At 46.4% G+C, this 21,373-nt stretch overlaps 1 protein-coding gene across 3 annotated transcripts in view; it reads left to right on the forward strand.

The window, feature by feature from the left end:
• The window catches only part of SYN2 (synapsin II), a 408,886-nt gene that overhangs the window by 160,694 nt on the left and 226,819 nt on the right, over window positions 1–21,373 (forward strand). For all 3 annotated transcript variants that reach the window (XM_075005593.1, XM_075005591.1, XM_075005592.1), the window contains exon 4: window positions 13,429–13,585. In XM_075005593.1, coding sequence (XP_074861694.1) covers window positions 13,429–13,585 — 157 coding nt within the window. The remainder of the gene's footprint in view (window positions 1–13,428; window positions 13,586–21,373) is intronic.

The following is a 21,373-nucleotide window of genomic DNA, read 5'->3' on the forward strand; positions in this document are numbered from 1 at the left end:
CAGTAAATTATTACCACTTTTATGAGTGTGGGTCAGTCTAATGGCATTTCCAGGAGAAAGTAAAACTTGAATTCCCTAGAATTGAAAGCTTTAATTTGTTTTCTGTTTTCTTTAAACATTTTTTCTTATCCCCATAAATCAATTATTAGCTTTGTTGAGACTGAACTGCAGTGAATTCCACATGGGTTCCAGAGCCCATCTGCATGGGGCTATGTGCTGGATCAGGGCTTAAGTGACAACAGACGTCAGTGTACCAGTATAAATAGTTACTTTCTGTTTTGAACATGATTGAAACATCACTGACCAGTCACAAGCACTTTATTATTGTGATTTTGTTCCCTGGGGAGTTTAAATAATGTCATAAAACAAAAGCAATTTCCCATATTGAAATCTAGTCTAAATTCCCCTCATGGACCTGGAGCAAGCCTTTTCAAGTGGAAGCCTTTGGGGCTGGAGACTGTGTCATTTTACACGTCTAGAAAGTACTACCCTGAAAATAATGGTTGTCTTACTGTTTATCATCTTTAATTTTACTAAAGCATACTATGGGGCTGTGCTCTCTGCTCGCTATGGTTGCCAACCCCACTGTTAGCAGAGAGCCTTTCTGGGGGTCAGGGAGCAGTATGACCAGATTTTCCCCCGGGCAACAGAATGACCTCATCACTGAACTGCGTCTGTGTGCCACGTGGGAAGGTTGAGGGGAGATTGCTGTGGCTGACTCTGGCAGGGCAGTAAGGAAGAGCTGGGCCACCTCTGACCATGGCTCAGGGGTCAAGCTGGGAGCAGCTGCCACCGCCAGGCCTGCCTGTCTGCTCTACTGGGGAGGGAAAGTGCTGCCCAGAGCTGAGCTCAGGTTGCCACTACTGGTGGAGACACCCCTGGGCAGCAGGCACAGCTCCCACCTGTCTGTAAAGCCCTGACCAGGACTCTGTGTGTGTATCTCTGCATCTGTGTGTGTGTGTGTGTGTGTGTGTGTGTGTGTGTGTGTGTGCGCGTGCGCGCGTGCCAGGGACTGGGGGGGTTTCACGGTAGGCCCCCGGGCTTCTAATAGGTTAGCAGCCCGCTGCTCCAGCCACCCAGGGCTGGGTCGTACCTGTGGGGCTAAAGGGACACCTCTGCTTGGAGTCACTACCCCACACCATACACTTCAGCTGGGCAGAGGCTGCGCACACCCCACCCCAGTCGAGCTCGGGTGCACATGTCCCCAGGGTGATTGGGTGTGTGTGCTGGGCTGGGCTTTGTCTGTGCTACTCATTTTGCTCAGATCCTCCCCTGCCTCTTCCCACCTTCCTGTGCCCCTTTGTCTCTAGCTTCAGACTGTTATGGCCCCTCCCCCTGCCTCCCCACCACTGGCCCTGGACTCACCTGGCAGGGGAGGACCTGGGAGCAGCCAGTGAGCTTTGAGTGACACTGCCTCTCCCTGCCGTGTCTGGCAGCAGCAGCTGCTCCTAGCTCCTCCACTCATCTGTGGTTGGAGGCAGTCCAGCTTCACCCCCACCTCCTTTACGGTCTCCCTAGAGCTGCTCACAGCAACCTCCCCCAAGTCTTTCTGTCCTGCAGACACATGTATTTGAATGGGGATGATATCATTCTGTCACCTGGGAAGAACAAAAATTATACATGTGTATATATAGAGAGATGTTGCTATGTATGTCTTTTGTCACACACAAGCAAAAACCCCCACAACTCCTGTGGGCAGAGCTTTGACTGATTCACCCTTTTCTGAAACTCCGCTATCTGAGACCTGTTAAATATTTAGACCTGTGCGGGTCATTTAGAGTCAAGGTGTTAGGAGGGACCATCAGACCCACCTAGGCTAACACTATGCCAAAAAGTAGGATTTTTGCCATCTAAGACTATCGAGCCTCTTTCCGAAAACCTCCATAGAGAAGCATCTGTGACTTCTCTAGGCGCTCTGTGCCATTGTCCTCCTGTGCCTCCAGCTGGGAAGTTTTTTGTGAGGTTGAGTCTAAAATTGTTGAGTGTACCCTTGTTTGCCTCAACTGTACTGCTACATGATAGATACAGGAAGAGCTCCACTCTCAAAATAAAACCATGGCCCATTGAAGTAAATGGCAAAAATTCCCATTGATTTCAGCGGGGAGAGGGCTTCACTTGTAATATGCACAAAGAGATTTAATGTTAGTTTTTGATTTCTGAATATTCAGATGAGAGAACTTGTGTTTCAGTCACACTTGCAAAAGAGATCCAAAGGGAACTTTTAACATAGCTTTGCAAAGCAGAATGTCGCTTACATTTTTATGTATTTCCCAAGAGAGAAATTTCCATTCTGTAGGGTTTGCCAAAAAGATTTTTTAAACATGCAAAAGCTGCCTTTTGTTTTCAGAAAAAGGAAAAAATCTGGCAAAATTGGAAGGCATTTGTCACAAAACATTGAGGATTTTGAGAGGATTTGTGCCAGTGATGAGCCTTGTGCACACACCTGTCAATACAATCATGTGTAGCCCTCCTGTCCAGTGTCAGTAACAGAGCTGTAACTCTGTTTATTTTTCTCAGAAAGCACAAACATCTCACATTCCTTCCTCTAAATTTCATTCACGTTACTCTTCAAAGTGTGCTGGGGGAGACTTGGGTCAATCCCAGTTCAGAGAGCTTATATTTTAAAGGGACACTTCCTGTTCATCTCCTTTGTCTGACTGCACACTGCTCCCACAGAGATGATGGGCAAGCCGTCCCTGGCCTTCCCCTTTTCATAAGATAGTGGAACATCTCTCCTCTGCATGAGCTGCAAAAATAAAGGCAGATCTTTAATCCTGTGAGTGTTTTGACCCATACCGTCCCAGTGAATTGAATTTCCGTACATGACACGCACTTCAGTGCACCTGACATTCCTCCCTGAAATCGAGATTGATCATACATTCTCCAAACTATGCGGTAAATACCCTAGGGATAACTTTGATAAAAACAAGCATTAACTGAACAGTTTGTAATCCAGTCTCCAGTACCATTTCATCTAACTCCTAAACTTTGTAATCTTGTGTCTGACAAATTATGAAGTATACTTGGAAACCAATGCAAGTGTCCTGATCTGTTCAGGCTTGGTAAGTCAGATCTTCTTAAGAGATTTGAATGTGCAGTTCCCATTGATATTTAGCAGGAAGCAGGAGTCCAAATCCTTTAAAACATTTTGAAAAATGAAGCCCCTGGTTATTGGCTGCATTTATTGTGGGTGTGTTTTTAGCATACGAAGGATAGAATTATAGTTGACTACTTGATTTACTCTCAGCTTCATGTGTAACTGTGTTTCCGTCTTCTGATTATAAAGCTAGTGAATACCATCCAATTTAAAATACAATTCTGCACTTCACAACTCTCCTCATCCTCTTTACTGCTGCTATTGTATTGCTCATCATAGGCCAATTGCTTTAACCTAGTTGTAGGTTTTTCTAGGCATGAAATTTCAATGTAGCTGGGAATCTGTTGCTAACACATCACAGGAAGTGATTCTAAGAAATATTATGATTCTAAACTGAATATGAAGGGTCTGTGTTTTCTGCTTCCCTCCCCTCCAGCATTGCCTATATCTAAATTTCAAGATTTCAGTTACTTAATTTACTAATGGGTAGTGATGAGTGGGAGGTTTTGTTAGATTTATTTTCAAATATCTAGAAACCCCCATGCTTACCTGAACCATGGGAACAGGAGGTGACTCAAACCAAAGCCTCTGGATTTAAATACTTTGGGGTGGATGAAATCAAAACCCGCATTAAGATTTGACTAATGCTAATTGCCATTGTCTTGATAATGGACCAGGCCAAAATGCTGGTTCAGATATCATCGGTCTCAAAAAGATCAGTTTCCAGATTGTGTCATTGCTGCTTCCCGCCATCTCTAACCCAAGTCTTTTGACTCCTTCTTCAAAAATCAGGCTGCAAATGTGTTGAGAATAGACCAAAGTAATTCTGTGTCCACCCTAAGCTGGAAATCACCTACAGTAGTCCCCCAGGATATGTGAGGGTTGTGTGGAACGCAACCCTCATGTACCTCAAATTTTGTGTAAATTGGGGAGGGTTTGGGCCATGGGTTGGGGTATGGGAGGGGGGCAAGGGGTTAAGGCTGGGGTAGGTTAGGGCTTCAGGGGGGCGGGGGGTAGAGTTGATATGGGGTGTGGGAGGGGTTAGAGCTGGGGTGCAGGAGTTTGGGCAGGGTGTTGAGCTGTCCGGAGGATGGAGGTGAGTCTGCAGGGGTGGTGGGCACAGGGTAGGAGCTGTGTCCCACATGCATGGGGGGAGATGGGGGGGCTGGTGCCTGAGCTTCATGTGTGGGTTGGAGGTAGAGCCCCCAGCATGGGGGGAGTGAGCTGGGGCTGCCAGGGTGCTGAGCCTGGTGGTGGGGAGAGGAAGGGGGTTTTAGCTAGGGAGGCCAAAACCCTTCTCCCTACCTTCCCAGAGCAGCACCACTCTCAGCTTGACAGCAGTGCCGCTCTGGGAAGGGGGTTTTAGCTCGCCTGGCTGCCCGTAGCGGCAGGCAGCTAGGCGAGCTTAAAGTTATCCCCCTCTCTTCCCAGGGTGGCACCTAGCACTGCTCTGGGAAGGCATGGGGAAGGGGCTCTTAGCCTGCCTGGCTGCCCTCATCTAGGCAGCTGACAGGCCAGCAGCTTCACGTTTTGTGAAAGTCACGTTAAAGCAAGTTTCGCACACCAAGGAGACGCATAAAGTGGGGGTTACTGTATAGGCAGGCTGTGGCTCCTCACAGGGTTCCATCACTCCCTGTCTGGCTGGGAAATGGAAGTGGAGGAACCAAGCTGGAATATTTCTAGATATGACCAGAGTTTGGTTTTTAACCTCTGGTCTTGGATTTTATTGTTGTCTACCTTTTGTAATGGCTTTACTGACAGTAGACTGCTTCCATCAGTGCTTCAGACAGCACATGCTGTGCTTTCCGCAGCTTCTGGAAGCAAAGGGAGGACTGCCATGAAAGGTCATCTGGGACCATTGCTGCTCATTGCCTCCCTGTGTAGTGTTGTGAGGAGCCCACAGTACTTGGCTGGACAGCAAGGCCTATCCCAATTCCTTCCTGCCCCTGGAGCTCCGCCCCCTGCTCTGCATGTATCACAGAAGCTGAATTCTTCCTCAGGTCTCCCTCAGGCTGTGCAAGGGGAGCCCAAGGCAAACACTTAGCTCCCACTCTCCTGCTGTGTGGGAGCATGAATCTAACTTGTGCAGCATGGCTTCAGGGCAATGGAGAGAAGGTCTTTGTCAGCACCCCACTGAAGGCCTTCCCAGAGGAGCAGCTACCTGAACCTTTCTTCCCAAAGAGAGAAGAGGGAAGAGAAGTTTTGTAAAGGGTGCCACAGGCTGGGCACATGCAGCTTTATACAGCTGAACTACAAAATGAGTAGTGTGTGTATGTGGGGTGGGGGAGGCAGGCGTTCCCCCTGACAAATAGGTAGGAGGTAAGGCTGGAGCATGTCTTAGTCCCTTAATACTACGGATGACCAGGGAAATCCCATGATGATTACTTTATAGGAGTCAGCAGCCTTTCCAAGGCAGAGTGCTGGTGATACTTTTTAAAGTCACTAACAGTACTACTTATAACAGCTTCATTAATAAATAAATTAAGATGCAGAGCTTTACCGTTCAGGTGGGGGTTGGTATTTTTAGCTGATCTTTTGTTAATCCACAGGTGGCATAGCTTTGAACAAGATCCTAGCTGCATGGGGGAGGAGGGCCAGGGCTGAGCTCCCGCCTCATACGCTGATAAAATCATCTCACTTGCCACTTTTGGCACCTTTTGTGCTGGGGATTACTGACCCCTGCTTTCTGGACACATGACCAATCTCATTGCTCCCTTCTAGCTCCCAGATGGGAGAGGGCAAAGGAAGGAGGGAAGAAGCATGTGAGTTGTGGTTAAATGTGATTCCGTTCTAAAAAGCAACTATTAAAATAACAAGAAGTCCTGTGGCACCTTACAGACTAACATATTTTGGATCATAAGTGTTTGTGGGCAAAGACCCGCTTCATCAGATGCATGAGTGGGGGGTTCTAAAGGAGGGTCTAAATATATGGGTTCATGAAAAGGAGGGAGTCCCAGTCAAGAAGAGGGCCAGAGTTGATACAGTCAGTTCAATCACAAAGGATGTGGCTCGTTGTCAGCAGCTAATGTCTTGGTGTTAAGGTCTTTCCATTAGGATAACTGATAAACATTAGAGCTATATCTACACAAGAGGCTTTTTCTGACAAAACTGGGCTTTTGTCTGGAAAAAACATGGAATGTCTACATGCAAAATGTGCTTTGTTGACAGTTTGTCAACAAAACCTGGCACATCACTGGCAGCGTTATACTTCTCCCCGTTCAGATATAACAGCTTTCTCAACAGTTTTGTGTCGACAAAACAGCTGTGTAGATGCTCTGGGGCCCTTTTGTCAACAGAGGGGGCTTCTGGTTCACCAGGCAGCCCTGTTTGTAGAGCTTCCGTAATCCATTCTGACAAGAGAGGGCCATGCAGTCTGGCTGCTCTCTGTTGATAGAGCAGATCGCTCTTGCAATCTGATTTTATGTGTAGATGCAATGGCCACATCTACACTAGCAAGTTCCTTTGCAATATTTTTCAAAAGACGGGGTTCTTTCGAAATGTCCAGCGGAGCAACTACACAAGAAAAGCGTTCTTTCAAAATTAAATTGAAAGAACACAGTGCTCCTTTCAAAAGTGCTCTTCCACTCCCATTTCATGAAGAAGTCCTTCTTTCGAAAATTTTTTTTTGCAAGAACAGTCCCTGCCCCATTCTTTCAAAAGAGCAGGGGCTGTGTGGATTCTCTATTTCGAAAGAGCAGATCACTCTTTTGATAGAATCATAGAACAATAGAGCTGGAAGAGACCTAAAAAAGCCATTGAGTCCAGCCCCCTGCTCTAAGCAGGACCAAACCCATCAGACCAGACTAGCCAGGGCTTTGTCAAGGCAAGACTTAAACACCTCCAGGGATGGAGACTCCACTACTTCCCTGGGTAGACCATTCCAATGCTTCACCACCCTCCTAGTGAAAAAGTTTTTTTTCCTAATATTCAACCTGGATCTTTCCAACCACAACTTGAGACCATTGTTCTGTGTTCTGCCATCAGTGACCACTGTGAACAGCCTCTCTCCAGCCTCTTTGCAGCCTCCCTTCAGTAAGTTGAAGGCTGTTATTAAGTCCCCCCTCAGTCTTCTCTTCTGCAGACTAAACAGTCCCAATTCCCTCAACCTTTCTTCATAAGTCATGTGCTCCAGCCCCCTAATTATTTTGGTCACCCTCTGCTGGACCCTCTCCAGTGTATCCACATCTTTCCTATAATTGGGGGCCCAGAACTGGACACAGTACTCCAGATGCAGCCTCACCAAAGCCGTATAAAAAGGAATAATCACTTCACTGGATCTACTGGCAGCACTCCTCTTGATGAAAGCTAATGGCATATTAGGTTGCTTGGCTACAATGGCACACTGTTGACTCATGTCCAGCTTCTCATTGACTACAACTCCCAGATCCCTTTCTGCAAAACTATTCCTGAGCCAGTCGGACCCCAGCCTGTAACAATGCTTGGGATTCTTCGGGCTCAAGTGCAGGACTCTGTACTTGTCCTTATTGAACCTCATCAGATTTCTTGCAGCCCAGTCTTCCAATTTGTCTAAGTCAGTCTGGACCCTATCCCTACCCTGCAGCATATCTACCTCTCCCCCTAGCTTAGTGTCATCTGCCAACTTGCTGAGGGTGCAATCCAACCCCTCATCCAAGTCATTGATAAATATGTTGAACAGACCAGGACCCAGAACTGAACCTTGGGGCACTCCACTAGAAAACGACTGCCATCCCGACATCGAGCCGTTGATCACTACCCTCTGGGCCCGACCTTCTAGCCAGCTTTCTATCCATCTTACCATCCATTTATCCAACCCACATTCCTTTAACTTGCCAACAAGAATATTGTGGGAGACCGTATCAAAAGCTTTGCTAAAGTCCAGATAAATCACATCCATTGATTTTCCCCTATTCACAGCGCAAGTTGTCTCATCGTAGAAACTAATCAGATTGGTCAGGCAAGACTTGCCCTTCTTGAATCCATGCTGACTATTCCTGATCACTCTCCTCTCCTCCAAGTGCCTCAAAATGACTTCCTTGAGGATCCCCTCCATGATTTTTCCAGGGACTGATGTACGACTGACCAGCCTATAGTTCCCTGGATCATCCTTCTTCCCTTTTTTAAAGATGGGCACTACATTTGCCTTTTTCCAATGCCTTTTTTTGATCTGCTTTTTTATGTGTGGATGCACTCTGTCAAAACCAGATCTTCCTGAAGATATCTTGCAGAATATCTTCTTTTGAAAGGTCTCTGTAGTGTAGACATAGCCAATCTGTTGACAGAGGTTTTGTCCAGAAATCCTTTCCAACAGTCACTTCTGTTGACATATGCTTCTTGTGTAGACATAGCCTAATTGTTTGTTTTTAATCTATCTCAGTATTTGTGTAGGCTTGCTTTTAATGTAACCACAACTTTCTTCATTTCAAAAATAGTTGATCCATGATAAATTAGGCCCCCATATACTAAGATGGCCTTATCATTAGCAGTTAATTTCAGTTAAAGGGATTAAAGCAAACATATTAAATTATCTGATTTTGCTTGGTAATGATTTATATAAAATACATGTTGAACGCACTTAGCAATGCTGCCCAAATATTTTTAAAGCTAAATGTTAGAACATTGCTCATGGAATTTTATGAGGAAGAGAACTGGTGAAATTCTTTAAACGTTTTGGCTATATCTACACTAGAGCGCTACTTCTTCAATGTTCAACATCGAAGCAGCGATGCTCTACCTTGAAAGGGGCTGCCCCGAACGTGGAAAGGGAGCGTCTATGCACACAAGCGGCCCCTTTCGAAATAAGGGACCAGGAAAGCCCACAGACAAGTCACAGGGTGGACGAGCCCTTCCGGGGCAACAGCAAGCCATTCCCTTAAAGGACCCCTCCCACATGGCACTTGGCCTGCACAGCACAAGTCCTGCATTGGTGACACTAGCCTCACAGACCCAGTGCCCGCAGACATGGAGGCCCAGCAGCAGCAGCAGCAACTGGAAGCCCTGCAAGCTGTCTCCTATGGGGCAGGCACTCTGCTAAACCTGCACAGGTGTCTGTCCAGCAGCTCCTGGTAGGGAAGCCCTCCCCAGGGGCAGAAGGGGATGCCCCAGACTATGGGGCCCTCCTGGTCCCCCCATATCGGGTATTCCACTGGCTCTGGAGCCGCTCCAACAGCTCCGAATGGTGGGAGCACCTGATCATGGGGGAGTGGGATGATGACTAGTGGCTGCAGAATTTCCACATGCAGCGGCAGACCTTCATGGAGCTCTGCCAGTGGCTGACCCCCGCCCTGAAGCACCAGGACACACGGATGCAGCCAACCCTCACCATCGAGAAGAGGGTTGGGACTGCAGTCCGGAAGCTGGCCACGACAGACAGCTACTGCTCCATGGGCCACCGATTTGGTGTAGGCAAGGCTACAGTTGGGGCCATCCTGATGGAGGTAAGGAGGCCTGGGTATGCACCCACTGGGGCATGGGGGGACCAGGGAGGGAGCCCAGGGTGAGGGGCCTGGGGAAGGGGACCTCGGTGGGGGGGTCAGGTGCACCCTGCACACCCTCACAGGTGCCCCATGTCCCCTCCCCGCAGGTGGTCTGTGCGCTGAACACCCTGCTGCTCCAGTGGGTCATCTGAGTTGGCAACCTGGATGCAGTTGTTGCGGGCTTTGCTGCCATGGGGTTTCTGAATTGCTTCAGGGCCCTCGATGGGACCCAAATCCCTATCCACACCCTGGACCATAGTGGTGGATGCTTTATAAACAGGAAAGACTACCACTCAGTGGTCCTGCAGGACATGGTGGACAGCCTGGGCCGGTTCCAGGATGTGTATTTGGGCTGGCCTGGCTGCACCCATGACGCCTGTGTGTTCCGTAGCTCGGACCTGTGCCGCTGGCTGGAGGTGGGGACCTACATCCCCCATGCTTCTCTGCTTCGTGACAGATGCAGCCTACCCTCTCCAACCGTGGCACTCCTACACAGGCCACCTCACCGCCAGTCAGAAGCACTATAACGCCCGGCTGAACCACGCCCAGCTGGTGGTTGAGCAGACCTTCAGGCACCTGAAGGGCCGGTGGCGCTACCTCCTGGCCTGCCTGGATGTGGGCCTCCCAAACATGCCCCAGGTTGTGTGTGCCTGCTGCACACTCCACAACCTGGTGGAAAGCAAAGGGGAGGCCTTCGTGGAGGGGTGGGTGGTCGAGGCTGGAACGGGCTACCCCCCAGCCAGCCACTGCCCCATCCACCAGGCCCAACATGAGGGGGTCCAGGTCTGGGATGCCCTGCAGGAATATTTTGATTGGAGGCCCAATGAGCACCGCCCTTGCCATTCCTGGCGGGCCTCCTGCACAACTGTCCCCACCAAAAGCACACGTCACATGGGTTTGGGAAAAATAAAACTGTGGATCGTTGTTAACTAATCAAACTGGTTGACTATGATTTTGGAACAACAATTAGCACAACTGTATACATGGGGGTAGATAACTATATAGGTGGGGGGCACATAGATGGGTTGGCCTTCGGCCCATCACTCTGTGGTGGCGGTGGATGGGCGCAACCCCCACCATGTCTGCGTCACTGTCCCCGCTCCCTTGTCTGGGGCCTCCAGAGAGGCTGGCTGGGAGCCAGGAGGATGGGGAGGTACAGCCAGCATAGATCCTCGGCCCAGTCATTGGCCCCAGTGGGCTCCTGCCCTGGGGAGGTGGCAGGTGGGGCAGCAGAGAGGGCAGCAGGGGTCAGCAGCTGGGCCACCAGCTCCTCAAGGGAGGTGGCCACCCTGTTGAAGGTGGCCATAAAGTCCTGCCAGGCCTCCCGGCACCAGGCAGCCTCCTGCTATTCACAGTGGAGCCGCCTCTCCATGATGTCCACCTGGCACCAGATGGCAGCAACCACCTCAGGGTCCATGGGGACATGGTCCTGCCCCAAGTGGGGGTGGGCCCATCCTGACAAGGGTGGTGCCCCTAGGCAGTCACTGTCCAGGGACCCTGGTGGGGGGAGAGTTGTCCAGGAAAACGGATGATGCCATGCTATCCTGGCCCTCGGATGGTGCAGCTGCGGAAATGGGGGAAGAGAGAGGGAGGCCATGAGTACTGAGCCCTGCCCCATGGCCCACGCCACAAATCCCCCTGTGGGCATCAGGTCCCTGTCCCCCATCCATGCATGCTGTGGCCCCGTGGGCGGCTGCTTTGTGTGTTCTGCCCCCTACCCCTCCTCCTGGGAGCTGGGCTCAGTGCTGTCCATGGGTGTGGGTGGTGATGGGCTCTGGTGGCAGTGGTGCCATCCCAGGGCTGTGGTCTGCCTGGGCCCTGGCAGGCTGGGGTCTGCTGGGGGCATGGGGGGCCCCCACCCACGTATGGTACCTCTGCTCCATGCCCCAGGGGTGTGTACTCTGTGGGGTACGTATCCTGGAGGGTACGTACCTGACAGTCCGTTGCCATGGTCGGGGGAGACCCGTTGGGCGGATGCCCAGCTGGAGCTGTGGGAGGGGACATCCAGCACCAGCTCCCCCTCAGCGCTGGACCACTCAGATGGTGGTGCGGAGGGGCCAGGCTCTGGCCCTGGGGTTGTGGGGCTGGCTTCTGGTCCTGACTCCAGTTCTGTGTCCTGCTGGGGCTTCTGGGCCACGGTGTCGAGGATGGCTGGAGGGGCAGGAGGTGTCCCAGGGGCCCAGGATGGCCCTGAGCTCCCGGTAATAGGGGAAGAGATGGGGACGGCCCCCGTCCAGCTGGCCAAGTCCCACACCCAGGCATAACCCTGCCACAACTCCTTGACCTTACTCCTGACATGGTCAGGATTGCGGGCAGGGTGACCTCGAGCGGCCAGACCCTTGGCCAACTGGGTTGAATGCATCCACGTTCCGCTGCTTGCTCCCCATTATATGGAGAACCTCCTTCTCACTCCAGAGCCCCAGCAGGTCTTGGAGCTTGGAGTCAGCCCAAGAGGGGCCCTGCTTCCTGCCCCACTGGCTGGAAGCTTGGGAGCCCTGGGGTGCTCAGGGGGCTGGATGCCTGCCATTACCTCACTGCTGGCAGTGCAGGCATGCCTCATGGCACGGCTGCTGCCTGCACGGTCTCAGCTTCGTGCTAAGGTGTTTCCAGGTCTGTGCAGCTTTGAGCTGTTGGGCACAGAGGTCATAGAGCCCCGCAGGGGCTGGACAGCTCGTCTCCACATCCCAGCTGATTGCTGCCATGGCAGACCCCCCTTTTTCGAAGTGGCGGGACATGGATCATCTATACAAATCGTTAGATGTCAAAGTAGGGTGCTGTTCCCATCTTCTCATAGGAACAGTGGTTTCAACATCTCCGTGCCTAATGTCGATTTCAACTTTGAAGTAGCATGTGGTGTGTGTAGATGCAGTGTGCACTATTTTGAAGTTGTGCCTGCTACTTCGAAGTTGTGCTCTAGTGTAGACGCACTCTTTATAAAACAGTGCATCTCTGAGATGCAAAGGATAAGCAGAAGCTAGAATGCTGTCAATACCACGTGTCTCTATACTGCACTATAGTGTATCAGATCTCAAAGTGAAGTCTTGACATGCTGCTGTGCTTCTGAAGGGAGTTTCTAGCGTAAGTTTTTGAATCTGTAAGAAAGACAGCTGGCCTCTGTCTGTTGCCGTCTACCCTATGAGCTAGAGGTGTGATTTACTTTGTCCCAAATCTGGCCTGCTCCCATCAGTCTGGCATGAGTATCAATAGCAGGGCAGTGGTGGTAGCATCGGTAGTAGCAGCAGAGTGCTGAGTAAACTCACTTGTTTTTAATGGGTTTGTAATCAGCACAGCTAAGCCATGCCTGTGCCGCTCCTGCCCACACAGACACAGCTATAGTAACAGAGAGGTAGCCATGTTAGTCAGTATTCTAACAAAACAGCAATCATCTAGCACTTTAAAGACCAACAAAATGATTTGTTGGGTGATGAGCTTTTGTGGGGCAGAAGTGGATGCTAGATGACTGTTACTATATATATGGGTGCTGGCATAATGAAAGCTGGTGAGAGTGTATACACACATGTAGGGGAGTTGCACCCTCGCTTGTAGTGTGGATGTAGCTTGAAATTCCTCTTTAGCTCTTATTCTTCATACACAGATTTGATGCCATTAGTAGTCACAACTTCTCTAATAGCAGCAAACGGCAGAAACTGAACAGAGATGCAATGATGCTGTCACTCAAAAATAACAGTGTGCACTGGGTTTTGTACTTCAGCCAATCTTTTATTGTGACCTTCTATTTGTTACCTGTCTTGTAAAAGCTGTTTTCATTAATCTACTGCTCTGTCACACCTCATACAGCTTCCCTTTTTAAAACTCTCTTATCCGAGAAAGTAATTTGATCAGTGCCTAAAAGTTCTATATCCTTTTTCTCCTTAGATCGTTCAGGCCTGATTTTGTTCTTGTTCGACAACATTCATTCAGTATGGCTGAGAATGAAGACTTCCGTAACTTAATCATTGGAATGCATTATGCTGGTATTCCCAGTGTCAACTCCCTAGAATCCATCTATAATTTTTGTGACAAACCTTGGGTGGTAAGTTACACATTCATTATAAAGCTTTACATGCAGATTCCGGGTGCACAAAATGAAGTGTCTGTTTGTAGTAAATTGCTTTTCATGTAATCTAATCTCTCTTCGTTTTGGCTGACCTGCAATGAAAGAGGTAGAAAGGAAACACTGCCTTTCTGTATCACATTATGAATGAGAAGTGTAGAAGGAGTAAAAATTGAGAAGCTATTCAAAATAATGAAATAAAGGTGTGGAGCGTGACTGAGAGTCCACATGCTGCTTACATCCTGTCTGAGTTGAGGAGAGTGTGTTTATTCACAGCTTCTTCTGGGAAAAGTGAGTTAAGATTTTTTCCATACTGGTAGTTTTTAACATAATCTAAGCTATCTTGACCATTTTTTTCTCTCATGAATGGTTTCTAGGCAGTGCTTTAGCAAGGAAATATGAAGATATTAGCCTTTTTTGAAAGCTCTTTTCATATTTTTGTAGGCACAAGTACACTTAGGGTAATCGCTGTGATCATGTGTGTTTTGGGTCTTGTATACATAAGAATGGTCATACTGTGTCAGATGAAAGGTCTGTCTAGCCCAGTGTCTTGATTTCTGACAGTGGCCAATGCCAACTGCCCCACAGGGAATGAACAGAACTGGTAATAATCAAGTGATCTATCTCTCCCACCCATTCTGAGATTCTCGCAAACAGAGGCTAGGGACACCATACCTGTCCATCCTGGCTAATAGCCACTGATGGACCTAAACTTCCAGAATTTACCTAGTTTACTTTGTTAACATTGTTATAGTCTTGGACTTCACAACATCTTCTGGAAAGGAGTTCCACAGATCGATTATGCATTGTATGAAAAAATTCCTTTTGTTTGTTTTAAACCTACTGCCTGATTTTTTTCATTTGGTGACCTCTATTTTTGTATTATGAGCGGGATTACACAGCACTTTCTTATTTACTTTCTCCACACATGTCATGATTGTAGAGATCCCTCTGTCATATTGCCCCTTCATTGTCTCTTTTCCAAGCTGAAAAGTCCCAGTCTTATTAATCTCGCCTCATATAGCAGCTGTTCCATACCCGTAATCATTTTTATTGCCCTTCTCTGAACATTTTCCAATTCCAGTAGATCTTTTTTTTGAGCTGGAGTGACTAGTCTGTGCACAGTACTCAAGATATGGACATACCATGGATTTATATAGAGGCAATATATTTTTCTGTCTTAGTATCTATTTCTTTTTAATTATTCCCAAAATTATGTTCACTTTTTTGACTGTGTTTTCTCATTGAATGGATGCTTGCAGAGAACTATCAACAGTGACTCCAAAATCTCTTTAGTGAGTGATAACAGTTAAGTTAGACCCAATCTCTTTATATATACAGGTGGGATTATGTTCTCCAATGTGTGTTATTTTATGTTTATCAGAATTGAATTTAACCTGCCATTTTGTTGCCTAGTCACCCGGGTTTGTGAGATCCTTTTGTAGCTCTTTCAGTCTGTTTGGGACTTCACTGGAGGGTAGAGAGAGAATCCAGAGTGACCTGGATAAATTGGAGGATTGGGCCAAAAGAAATCTGATGCGGTTCATCAAGGAGAAGTGTAGAGTCCTGTACCTGGGGCGGAAGAATTCCAAGCATTGTTGCAGTCTTGGGACCAACTGGCTCAGCAGCAGTACAATGGAAAGAGATCTAGGGCTTATAGTGGATGAAAGGCTGGATATGAGTAACCAGTGTGCCCTTGTAGCCAAGAAGGCTAACGGCATACTCGGGTGCATTAGGAGGAGCATTTTGAGCAGATCTCAAGAAGTAGTTATTCCCCTCTATTCGGCACTGGTGGGGCCACATCTGGAATATTGAGTCCAGTTTTGCCCCTCCCCACCCCCAGTATAAAAAGGATGTGGATTTGCTGGAGCAGGTTCAGTGAAGGGCAACAAAAATGATTAAGGGGCTGGAGTACAAGACCTTTGAGGATAGGCTGAGGGATATGGGATTGTTTAGTTTACAGAAGAGAAGACTTAGGGGGGATTTAATAGTAGCCTTCAACTTCCTGAAGGGGAGCTCTAAAGAGGAGGGTGAGAAACTGTTCTCAGTGGTGTCAGATGACAGAACAAGGAGTAATCGTCTGAAGTTGAAGAGGGAGAGGTGTAAGTAAGATATTAGGGAAAACTAATTCACCAGGAGGGTGGTGAAGCATTGGAATTCATTGCCTAGAGAGGTGGTGGATTCTCCATCCCTTGAGGTTTTTCAGATCCCAGCTGGGCAAGGTCCTGGCTGTGATGACTTAGTGGGGTTTGATCCTGCTTGAAGCAGGGGGCTGGACTAGATGACCTTCTGAAGTCCCTTCCAGCCCTATGATTCTGTGATTGGCTATCTTGAGTAGTTTTTGTATCATCTGCAAATTTTGCCACCTTACTATTTACTTCTTTTTCTAAATAGCTTACGAATATGTTGAATAGAACTGTACCTAAATGCCTGAGGGGCAGCATTCGTTCTGGATTCTTCATTCATTCATTCTCTCCATTCTGGAAATCGATCTTTTATTTCCACTTGTTGTTTCCTGTCTTCCAATATGATACTAATCCATGGCAGGATGTTTCCCTCTTATCCCATGACAGCATACGTTACTTAAAAGACTTGGGCGAGGGAGCTGATGGAAGGTTTTCTGGAAATGTAAGTACAGTATATCCACTGGACCCCCTTTGTCCACATACTTGTTAATCTCTTCAACGAATTGTAGTAAGTTTGTGAGACATGATTTCCCTTTATTAAAACCAAGTTGACGCTTCCCCAAAAAATTTTGTTCATCTGTGTGTCTGGCAGTTATGTTTTTTGCTTTACTTTCAACCAGTTTTCACAGGGACCCAGGCAGCATCAGGGATAGGTTCACAGATAGCTTCACAGGGAATATGGCAGCTTCAAAGATAGCGTCACAGAGAATGGGGGAGCGTGACAGATAGGTTAACAAGGAATGGGGCAGCATCAGATGTAGCTTCACAGGGAACAGGGCAGCATCTTTGGCCCAAGGGAATTCAGTTAAAGTGTAAAGTAGTTGACAACCAAACCGAAACTGTAGAATAGAATATAGCAGTTGTTTTAACAAATCAGGTAGTAAAGGAAATGTGATATACTGCACCTAGACAAAGAATTAATGGGCATAAAACAGACATAAAAACACTCCTGATCCACAAACCTGTCAGTCACCAATTTAATGGAGTGGGCCATTCTGTTAATGAGCTGAAAGTTTGTGTCTTCACAACACTTTGGAAAGAGAGGCTGCTGAACTCTCTTTTATATTCAAATTTGACACATTAACACGTGGTTTGAACCAGGATGGGAATTTTTTAGGTCATTTTATGGGCTCTTGTGCATACTTGGCTTAATCTAATGCTTGACTCCCCCCTCCCCTTCTGTCCCTCTACTCTCTGATTTGTTCACCTTGATAATATTTTTCTGATTTGTCAACCTTGAGTACTATTTTTGGTTCGCTATGCCTTAAATGCTGAGTCTGTTCTGGTATGGCTATAGTCTGAAGAAGTGGGTCTGTCTCACGAAAGCTCATCACCTAATAAATTATTTTGTTAGTCATTAAAGTGCTAGTGGACTGCTTTTTTGTTATGATACTGCGCCTAGAGTGACTTACATCTATGCTGCAGTGCAAAGAAAAGAAACTAAAACAAATAAAAAAACCCTCCATGCTATGTGTAGTGTTGTGCTGTGCTGTGCTGAATTCAGGGAGATCATTCCTTCCTGACCCCTGTGACTATAATCTTAGGCCTTGAAGAATAAGATTTATCTAACCTTATCTTAATGATAAATAATAAATTTTGATATAGGTCCTAAAATTCTTCTGATTTCTCCTATTATATTAACTTTGTATAGTACTTACAGCCTTCCAATCAGAATTATTGTCAGATAAAGATGAAAGTTGTGGTTTCTTATCCATAGGTTGACTAATCTGATTGTTTGGTCCCTTGTATCTGAAAGTCATATTAGTATAAGTGCACTGCATAAAATCAAAGTGTGACAGGGCACATTTCATCTTTTAACAGAAGGAAAGGATGTTATATCCTATTCTCATCCAGATTATGGCCTGATGTGGCATTTATAATGATAGAATCATAAAAATGTAGGGTTGGAAGGGACTTCAAAAAGTTAAGTCCAATGCCCTCTGCTGTGGCAGAACCTAGTAAGTGTAGACCATCATTGGTCTAGATTTATTGGTATTTGCCCAACTTTTTATTGTCCTTGAGTGCTCCTTTAGCATCTCGATTGTTCAGTGACTCCACTGATAGTTTAGAAGGCTTCCTGTGTCTGATGTACTTAAAAATTGCAATTGCATTTTGAGTCTTTGGCCAGGTGTTCTTCAGATTCTTCTCTGTGTTCTTTTTTTGTTTTTTTGACTTAAATTCTACTTTTTAAACAATGCCTTTTTGTCTCACTGCTTCTTTTACCTTGTTGTTCAGCCACAATGGCAAATTTTTGGTTTTCTTACTATTGTTTTTTAATTTAAGTTGAGCCTCTAGTGGCTTTTAAAAGTTTCCATGCAGCTTGCAGGGATTTCACTTTTGATGCAGATCCTTTTAATTTCTGTTCAGCTAGCTTCCTCATTTTTGCGTAGTCTGCTTTCTGAAATTAAATGGTGCTGTAGTGTTTTCCCCACCACGTAGATTTAAATTTAGCAAGGTTATAGTCACTTTTACTATGCAGTTCAGCTATACGCACCTCTTGGACCAGATCTTGTGCTCCATATGGGACTAAATCAAGCATTGCCTCTTCTCTTGTGGATTGCAGCACTAGCTGCTCCAAGAAGCAGTGTTTAAGGTGTCACAAAACTTTGTATCTGCATTCTGTCCTGAGGTGACATGTACCTAGTCAATATGGGGATTGTTTAAATCCCCCACAGTTAGTGAGTTTTTCATTTGTATAGTCTGTCTAATCTGTCTCAGCATTTCACAGCCATCATCATCCTTGTTAGGTGGTCAGTAGTATATCCCTACTCCTGGACTGTAATAATTGGGGGATGAAATTAATACCCATAGAGATTCTGTTGGAGAAACCAGATCTGATACAAACCAGATCTTGCCAGAATTATACTTATCCAAGCCTGTTAGATCCCCAAATGCTCTGTTTAACTTTGCTTTATAAACACTTAAGACAGAAAGTGTTTCTCTTTCAAGGTGCAGCACAGAGTCAGAGCACAGCAATGTGTTAGGCAGTAATATTGATTTAAAATATATTGCTGTAAAATGTTTATTTGAGAGTGAAGCATAAGATGATTATGGCTGATGCAATTATTTTCCTTTTGATAGCAGAGTCAATGGCCTGATAGTTGATAAACTTCAAGACTACTATGGGTTGTAAATAGGGAGTCACAAGTTTTTCCTCTGCAGTATGAGCAGGAAGCACATCTGGGAATGTATTTTTCCACTGAGGGAAAGTTTTACTTTAGTCTGCTTAACTGCCCTCAATGTTTTTATTCTTAACATTTTCTAAGAAAAGCCCTCCAAAGAAAAATGACCAACAATTACTCTACACAGCACTCAGTTAATTTTATAACTTTCTGTTGTTGTGAAGCTGGAGAATCGTAACTGAGAGATTATTAACATCTTTGCTGGGAGAAAGGGTGAGCAGTAAAATATACACCCTGAATTTCAGAAGCACAGGCTTTTAATCCCTCAGAGAACTGATGGGCAGGATCCCCTGGGAAGCTAATATGAAGGGAAAAGGAGTTCAGGAGAACTGGCAGTATTTTAAAGAAGCCTTTTTGCAGGCACAGGAACAAACCATCTGATATGCAGCAAGAAAAGCAAATATGGTAGGCAACCAGCTTGGCTTACCAGGGAAAACCTTGGTGAGCTTGAACTCAAAAAAGATGCATATGAGAAGTGGTAACTTGAATGTATAACTGAGGAGGAGTATAAATATATTGCTTGAGAATGAAGGGGAGTAATCAGGAAGGTGAAAGCACAATTGGAACTACTGCTAGTAACGAATGTGAAGGGTAGAAAGAAGGGTTTTTACAGGCATATTAACAATAAGCGGGTGATTAGGGAGGGTGTGGGGCCCTTACTGAAAGAGGGAGGTAACCTAGTAACAGATGATGTGGGAAAAGCTGAAGAACTCAATCCTTTTTTTTGCCTCTGTCTTCATGGACGAGGTTGGCTCTCAAACCACTGCACTAGGCAAAGCACCATGAGAAGGAGGTGGGCAGCCAATGAACATGGTATACCTCAATTTAGCAGAGGTTTTGATAGTCTCTCACAATATTCTTGCCTGAAAGTTAAGGAAGTATGGATCAGTTAAACTGATTGTAAGGTGGATAGAAAGCTAGCTAGATGATTGGGCCCAATGCGTAGTAATCAATGGTTCAATATCTGGTTGTTGGTTGGTTTCAAATGGAGTGTCCCAAGGGTCGGTTCTGGGGCTGGTATTTTTCAACATCTTTATCAGTGACCTGAAGAAGGGGATGGATGGCATCCTCAGCAAGTTTGCAGATGACACTCAGATAGGGGACAGGTAGATATGTTGGAGGGTAGGGATAGGGTCCAGAGTGACCTAGATAAACTGAAGGATTGGGCGAAAAGTAATCTGATGAGGTTCAACAACAAGTGCAGAGTCCTGCATTTGGGATGGAAGAATCCCAAGCATTGTTACAGGCTGTGGACTGAACTAGCTAAGTAGCAGTGCAGTAGAAAAGGACCTAGGGATTATAGTGGATGAGAGGCTGGATATAAGTCAACAGAATGCCCTTGTAGCCAGGAAGGCTAATGGCATATTGGAGTACATTAGGAGAAGCATTTCTAGCAGATCTAGGGAAGTTGTTATTCCCCTCTCTTTAGCACTGGAGCCACATCTGGAGTGTTGTTCACAGTTCTGGGCTCCCCAGCATAGAAAGGATGTGGATGTATTGGAGCGGGTCCAGTGGAGGGCAATGGAAATGATGAGGGGGCTGGAGCACATGACCTATGAGAAGAGGCTGAGAGATTTGCGCTTGCTTAGTTTACAGAAGAGATGAGTGAGGGGGGTTTGATAGCATCCTTCAGCTTCCTGAAGGGGGGCTTTAAAGAGGATGGAGAGAGGTTGTCATCAGTAGTGATGGATGGCAGAGTAAGGAACAATGGTTTCAAGTTACAGGGCGTGAGGTATAGGTTGGATATTAGGAAAAAATTATTTCAGCAGGAGCGTGGTGAAGCACTGGAATGCATTACCTAGAGAGGTGGTAGAATTTCCATCCCTGGAGGTTTTTAAATCCCAGCTTGACAAGGTCCTGGCTGGGATGATTTAGTTCGGGTTCATCCTGCTTTAGGCAGAGTTTTGGTTTTGATGACCTCCTGAGGTCCCTTCCAGTCCTAGGATTCTATGATTTTGGTCATTAGCATTTAGAAAGGAGGAAAAAAAAATCTCTACATTCAAATAAAAGTAAAAGATAATTTAAAAAATATATATTATTTTGCTAATAACACCCATTTCTATAGTTTTATTATTTGTATTATAAGAGGCACACACAGAGTGAGATTATCTAATTTCAAATGTGCAATCTTACATTTGTCTTAACATAGCATTTGGCATTTACCAGAATAAAGGTTAAAATAATTCCTAGGTGTTATGGACATAATCAGAGGTACATGAGCAAAGCTCTCTGTTAAAATTATTTTTGTGTGATGTGAGCCGATGCCCAGGTGCCAGCTAAAGGTCTGGTGGGGCAAAGGGGGTGATGCCACACCAGCAGCTACGCTAAGCAGCCAGGGCAGTCTGGGTTCTTTGGTTTGTGTTTAGTTCGGGTACAGCAGCAAGAGGAAAATTACACTT

This window comes from Carettochelys insculpta, chromosome 11, assembly GCF_033958435.1.
Source record: "Carettochelys insculpta isolate YL-2023 chromosome 11, ASM3395843v1, whole genome shotgun sequence".
NCBI lineage: Eukaryota > Metazoa > Chordata > Testudines > Carettochelyidae > Carettochelys > Carettochelys insculpta.